At 43.4% G+C, this 7,554-nt stretch overlaps 1 protein-coding gene across 1 annotated transcript; it reads left to right on the top strand.

Moving 5' to 3' along the window:
• On the top strand, positions 1-5,740 carry LOC124267837. The gene is made up of 5 exons (XM_046702829.1): positions 1-80; positions 790-910; positions 2,244-2,362; positions 4,930-5,036; positions 5,636-5,740. Exons 1-4 carry the CDS (start codon positions 44-46, stop codon positions 5,028-5,030), a joined length of 378 nt encoding a protein of 125 aa, XP_046558785.1. The 5' UTR covers positions 1-43; the 3' UTR covers positions 5,031-5,036; positions 5,636-5,740.
• The last annotated feature ends 1,814 nt before the right edge of the window (positions 5,741-7,554 follow it).

Genomic DNA, 7,554 nt, shown 5'->3' on the forward strand with positions numbered 1-7,554 from the left:
CTAGCCAGAGGAGTATAAAATCTCGTGAAACACGTGCAGCAAGATGAAAGTCATTCTTATTGTATTACTGGCTGTGGCAGGTAAGCGCGTTTTATCTATCTAATGTACGTGTTCTGGTCGTGTAGATCATGGTGATCATGGTATATTTACTGTGGTGCTGTGGACCATGTTTAAACAATGTAAATCCATTTCCATCATGCAGTTCTATCATTCACCCCTCGTAGATGGGTGCTTACGTCAGCATGTAGTTCTGTCTATATCATCAAAATATGCCATCACATATTAAGCTATATATTCATAGTGCTTGTATTGAGATGTCCACCTTAGTGTAGTGGACACAGCACCAGCCTGATGAGCGGAAAGTTGGTTGTTTGATTCCGCGTCCGAGTCACATAAGGGTTAAGGTGAGACACAGCAACAGGAGGCTCATTTCGGCCTCTGTATTAAATACATCATCAATTTCTAACATTACAAATATGCCGTCAATTGTAGTGATGTACCGTACTGATGCCGAGGCGCTCAGAAAACACAGGATGTATTAATATCCACAACAATACAGCTTTCATTACCATTCGGAACTTCCCGATAATGCTCGTTTTTTTATGTACAGAAATCGAAATACTCTGCTTGTACCGAGAACACAAAAGCTTAAAATAATTGACAACCTTACACGACCTCTTGAGTAGGAATGGCCGATCCTCAGGTAGAAAAGTGACAGTCAGATGTCTGAGTAAATGTGACAGTAAATGTCTGAGAGCTAACTCTGAAACGCCATCCTCGTTGTTGCAGGAGTATTTGGGGCATGTCCGTACGGCCATGAAGCTGTGTGGGAGGTCCAGAAATGCATGGAACCAATGGAGAGGCTGGCGTACGGAGGTGGAGATAACGTCGACTTCAACACAGGCTGCAGGTACGTCTTCACCGTTAATATATAACGCCAGTGTTAATGTATACCCAGTCTTGACTATCCTCAGATGGTCACATCAGGATTCGGGTAGTAACTTGACCAACTACTTGACGTAAGAAGATAATAAAGACAAAGTGACTTGGGTATGCATGTCATCGTATCCTAATTGTGCAGATCGATGCTGATGTTGTCAGTCACTAGACAGTCTGCACTTTGTTTTCATAGATGTTCTAATCATTGCTTGATGATAGAAATGGGGCGGAAACTAGGGTTAAAGAGAGAGGAACGCCTATGCCCGCTATTTATTATTCCAGCTGTAGAAACAGAATTACATTTTGCTCTACAGTGCCCATTTTATAACGAATTAAGACAATCATTATTACCAAGATATTATTGGCAATTTCCATCAGAACATAAGTTATATTTACTTTTAACATCAGATAATGTATGTACCATTGAATGTCTAGGAAAGTACGTATTCCTTGCACTGAAAAAACGTAAATCGTTTGTGTCACCAACTTAACCATGACTAATATTATACCACCTGTCAACTGTGCGGCGCTCCATCAACATTTATATCTTTGTACAATGCACTGTATAATGGTCCTGTGGCCCCTCTACTGCAATAAAGTCATTCATTACTAGACAGTTTGCTAAAGTGAGTGAGTTTAGGTTTGCAATGCACTTAGCAATATTCCAGCTATATGGCGTCGGGCTGTAAATAATCGAGTCTGGACTAGACAATCCAGTGATCAGCAGCATGAGCATCAATCTGCGCAACTGAGATACGATGACATGTATCAACCAAGTCTAGCGAGCCTGACCACCTGATCCCGTTAGACAGTGTGCTAAAGACTGCATTATGCACGGGCCGCCGTCATATAGCTGGAGTAGTGTAGCTTCCAACAGAGCAAGCTGTAGAGAAGTGATTTGTATGATAACGTGTCATTGTACAGTTGGGGCGGTGGGGTAGCCAAGTGGTTAAAACATTCGTTCTTCACACCGAAGACCCGGGTTTGATTCCCCTCATAGGTGCTATGTGTGATGTTGCTGGAATATTACTAAAAGCGGCGTAAAACCCACGCATCAACGATATACGTGCTGGGTTATGTTTTATTGTTATCAGTACCCGACTTCAGTGGTATGCTATATACAGATTATTACATAGTGCAGTGGTCAATTTTAATACCGACATGCTAAATGGAATGCTAAATTTTGGATGGTACAGAAGACAAATCTGGGCAAGTAGTTGATCAATGATGTTGGGGTTTTATTTACTTATCTCGAAGGCGTGGGAGGACAAAGTGTACATATATGTCACACCTCGATGTTGTAGGGCAGCCATGACGATGGTCAACTGTATGGACACGCTGAAGCACAACTGTCGCCGTAATCCTCACATTCAAATGATTGTCGGCAACTTCCAGTATATGAGAAACCATCTGTACAGCATGTGTAAGTATACATGTATACACGCCCGTTATACGCGTCATTGTCATCTTGCCTAGCTGAAGGTGGGATCGTAGCTAGGGGATACAATGCACCCTCACCCCCTAAACATACCCCCACATCCTCCTATCCCCCCACAGACACACACACACACGGTGTTCCGTGTAAAGATGCTTTCCCTGTTCAGTCGAAGAAATCTAAACTTCGTAAATGGTGAAAGTTCAATACATTTTATAAATAACGTAATTGATGCGGTTAACCAATATAGTCTCCCAAAAAGAAACGCATATAGGAATTTCAACTGTATTTTTATGTTTATTTTTAAACATCTTGTAGGCTTTATGAGTCAATGAAATATAGCGAAATTGCACACTGGGAATGCAGACTTATCCGTCTTTGGCACCAACTCGAGGAAAGTCAGTTTGAGTGTCACATGGAGACGTGTGGTGGCGCTGAAGTCAATACCTCGTGTGACCACCGTGGGCATCCAGAACTGCACGGCATCGCCTCGGCATCGAACGAATAAGTCTCAGAATCTCGTGTTGCCCAATCGCAGCCCACTCTGCCTGTAGTGCCTGTGCGAGTTGCTGAAGTGTCTGGGGCTGAGGGTTACGGCGTCGCACCCGTCTGTCCAGGGCATCCCACAGATGGTCGATCGGGTTTAAGTCCGGTGATCTGGAGGGCCAGGGGAGCACATTGATGTTGTGGTCTCTAGTGTGACGTGCTGTGTGGGGCCTGGCATTGTCCTGTTGAAACAACTCCCTCTGGCGATCAATGATTGGAAGGAGGTGTGGGCGTAGGATTTCGTCACAGTACCGTTGAGCTGTCAGGTTGCCCTGGATCATCACCAAATCACTTCTCCTACGGCAGGTGATCGCTCCCCACATCATAACACTTTCCCAGCCGAATCTGTCCACCTGGGGAACGCAAGCGTCGGCGAAACGTTCGCGTCGTTCCAATAGAAATCGTGATTCATCACTGAACCAGATTCTACGCCAATTCGGTAGGTTCCAGGCCTGAACGTTGGTACACCATTGAACTCGATGTCGACGATGTTGTTGTCGAAGCACAGGGCCAAAATAAGGTCTTCTGGCACGTAAACCAGCCTCTTTCAACCTGTTCCTGACGGTCTGTGCAGAAAGCCTCCTCAATCCGGGTATTTGTCGAGCGGTACTGGTCGCCGTAGCTGTTCGATGACGCAGGTGATGTACCCGGATGTAGCGATCCTGCGCCGCAGTGGTCGCTCGAGGTCGCCCACTACCAGGGGCATCTGCTACCGCATTCTGCCGGCGATATCTCTCCCAGAGCCATGAAATGGTGCTTTGGTGAACATTCATGCGTCGGGCAACTGCACGTTGAGACTGGCCAGCTTCAAGCGAACCAATGGTGATATGACGGTTGGCTTCACTTACATGTGGCATTTTGCGTTCGTCAACAATATTCCAAATGCAGTGAATAATCGACAGACAGCGATCAACCTTTTATACCCATCATTGAGACTATCTGATCCCCAACTTTCACGTACATTGCATGTGAATTGTGTATTCTGTGACACTACACGCCGAAATTGAAAATCATGCTGTTAAATACGGGTATTTTACGGATGGTGCGTTTTGTTGTGATGTTTCAAAACATAAACACCATAGGACTCATAAACAGAGCAAAACCTTTTGTAAAATGAATCACGTTTTAATTCATTGCTACATGAAATTGCTATTTTCATGATGCGTTTCTTTTTTGGGAGAGTATATTATTATGGGGCTTATATTTAGCCAGTAAAGTACAGATTCTAGTACTTTTATTTGGTAGAGTGCCATCCGGAATTCCAACCCTCACTTCACTGAGAAAATGTAATCCCAACATAACATGTGTTATGACTTTCAAAATGGCATTGTGTATTCACTGAGACGTTTGTACTTTCTTCTGTGGGGGTGTCTGTGAGGATGCTTTCTCCCTGGCACATAGCCCACGGAGCTCGGTAACTGGTTGATTGCTTGTCGTCACAATCACTGATCTGTCCCCTGGCTTACAAACTATGTTGCGACCCAGACTATGTTACTTACAGCCAGCCACCATGTTGCTGGAATGTTGCTGAGTGCGACCCAGACTATGTTACTTACAGCCAGCCACCATGTTGCTGGAATATTGCTGAGTGCGACCCAGACTATGTTACTTACAGCCAGCCGCCATGTTGCTGGAATATTGCTGAGTGCGACCCAGACTATGTCACTTACAGCCAGCCACCATGTTGCTGGAATATTGCTGAGTGCGACCCAGACTATGTTACTTACAGCCAGCCACCATGTTGCTGGAATATTGCTGAGTGCGACCCAGACTATGTTACTTACAGCCAGCCGCCATGTTGCTGGAATATTGTTGAGTGCGACCCAGACTATACAGCCAGCCGCCATGTTGCTTTACAGCCAGCCGCCATGTTGCTGGAATATTGTTGAGTGCGACCCAGACTATGTTACTTACAGCCAGCCACGGCGTGATACAGCAGACAGCAATACTCGCCAGTTCCATCCTATGAATTCAAGTACGTGGTCAGTAAAGTCAATATTTTTATACAGGTGCTGGCCGTAAGCGCTCACTCCCCGACAATACCAACGTGCTCGATGTCGTTAAGCAACACATGCACCACATGAAACGCCGCCGTGAGGACAACAACTGAGCAGGGGTGAGTTCAGATTTATGGAAAGTTACACTTTTTTAATTGTATAAACCAGCTTGAAGTAGAACTACACGTCGAATTTGCCCCGTCTTTGCTGCAGAACGTGAAAACCTTTTAAACGTTTGTGAAGATTTCTGGGATGATTTTAGTGTTTTACCGGATCGTGATAAGTTTATCCGCATTTTAAGTACACCAGATATTGTTTCTGATACTGCCAGCACCCGTCACTCTAGTTTAGCCAAACGGAAAGAGCTCTTATATAGTTATTTTTTGTATACACCGTCTACTTTAATATATGTACATATGATATCATGAATCATTATACTAGTCTTTCATCGTCTCTCATAAATCGCTGGGCGATTGGCTGTGTACCCTCTGTTTTAACTTTTGTACTCTATGATGTTTTATGAGCGTGATTTTATGTACACAGGTGAGACGTTAATAAACATTTGATTGATTGATTGATTATATACGCTTTTCTTCGTTAACACAAATACCGATGACCTGAAGACCTGCCGGCAGGCGACTGCTTATTGAGTCATCCAGACAAACAGCTGTAGTGCCTAAGCATACATAGTGTATGATTTTTCCATGTTTACTTCCAGATGAGAGTGCCCTGTTTGCGTGGTCAACTATCGTGTATTTGACGATTGTCAAATATGAAATCACAAGAGAAATTTATGGTTTTACAGAATAAATTTTTACATATACCGATTTTAGTATTGTGTTGTGTTCCGGAAGGATGGTTAAACATTACAGATGAAGTTAATGCCGTATTGACCTAAATACCGGTCATATTATGGCTGTGGATAATCTAGTCTTGAGTGAGTGAGTGAATTGGGGTTCACGCCTTTTTTTAGTAATATTCCAGCCATATCAAGGTAGGAGACACCAGAAATGGGTTTCACATATTGTACCCATTTCGGGAATTGAACCCGAGTGACTAGAGAACACTTAACCACCCAGCTACTCCACTATCCTAATTGTAAAGAACAGATGAACACGAGGGGGGATTTAGGTCTGGAGGAACTGATACACGAAAAAGTCCCCTTGTGTCGAAACAAATCACTCTTCCCGACCTGGCTGTGTCAATACCACATAAACTGCTTGTCCTACACACACACAAACTCGCTCTCCTACTCACACACAAACTGTCTGTCCTACTCACACACAAACTGTCTGTCCACACAAACTGGTTGTCTGTCCTACTCACACACAAACTGTCTGTCCTACTCTCACACAAATAAACTGTCTGTCCTACTCACACACAAACTGTCTGTCCTACTCACACACAAACTGTCTGTCCTACTCACACACAAACTGTCTGTCCTACTCACACACAAACTGTCTGTCCTACTCACACACAAACTGTCTGTCCTACTCACACACAAACTGTCTGTCCTACTCACACACAAACTGTCTGTCCCACTCACACACAAACTGTCGGTCACACACAAACTGGCTGTCTGTCCCACTCAGAGGGTACACAAACTGTCTGATCTACACTACCAATTGTCACATTCCTATACTATCCATAAAATACATGTATGTATGTGTATGTAGACATGTATGTATGTATCCATGTATGTATGTATGTATGTATGTATGTATGTATGTATGTATGTATGTATGTATGTATGTATGTATGTATGTATGTATGTATGTATGTATGTATGTATGTATGTGTGTATGTATGTATGTATGTATGTATGTATGTGTGTGTGTATATATGTATGTATGTATGTATGTATGTATGTATGTATGTATGTATGTATGTATGTATGTATGTATGTATGTATGCATGCATGCATGCATGTATATTCAAATATATTAGTGCACAAACGTCAAACTCCACATTAAACCTATTCACCCTACAGCAGGTGAATGTATGCATTGCTTCCATACTTAGAGTTTGATCGTGTTCAAGGGCAGCAATTTCCCATGCCAAGAATCACGCTTAACGTCCATGATGGGCCGAACATACATACCTTGCACGTACGAACAGTGTTCACGACCTAATGGCTAATGTCAGTCAGTGGTGGAATACAAGTGACGCCTGGGAAACTCTGGACCAAGGCCGTACACAACATACACCTACAATGCTGCTGACATGCCATAATCACATTTGCTGGATATAATCATTATGGCAACACATCGTCATTTCATATTAAAACAAGACCCGACGACAAACACCAGCTTAGTTCTTGCTGGACTGCGAACAGGTGGGTTTGGTTTGGGCCAGGAGGAAAGTAAGTGAGAATATCGTGGAGTCCATTTGTCTCTGTGTGTCATTAGCGTTTGTTTATGGATGTCGGCATCCTTCTTCTTTTCAGGCATGTTTCTGTGTATTTACAAAGCACGTGTATACCGTGCAGTAGGTGTGTCTACCTTTATTAAGCATGTGTCCTGTTTAATATAGGTACTTGCAATTGTATCTATGTACAAGACAATTAAACACTGGCAACCCGTACGTCAATGACACGGGTCTTCAACAGCTGGGTGACCTGGAAGATGTTAACGAATT

Source organism: Haliotis rubra, unplaced genomic scaffold (assembly GCF_003918875.1).
Source record: "Haliotis rubra isolate DU_JTF1 unplaced genomic scaffold, ASM391887v1 Scf134, whole genome shotgun sequence".
In the NCBI taxonomy this organism is placed as follows: domain Eukaryota; kingdom Metazoa; phylum Mollusca; class Gastropoda; order Lepetellida; family Haliotidae; genus Haliotis; species Haliotis rubra.

What these genes read in the sequence shown, in the direction of transcription:
- LOC124267837 (XM_046702829.1), top strand. Translation starts at nt 44, where the DNA reads ATGAAAGTCATTCTTATTGTATTACTGGCTGTGGCAG. An exon ending in TGTATTACTGGCTGTGGCAG is followed by an intron (nt 81 to 789) that starts GTAAGCGCGTTT and finishes TCGTTGTTGCAG; the next exon opens with GAGTATTTGGGGCATGTCCG. An exon ending in GACTTCAACACAGGCTGCAG is followed by an intron (nt 911 to 2,243) that starts GTACGTCTTCAC and finishes TCGATGTTGTAG; the next exon opens with GGCAGCCATGACGATGGTCA.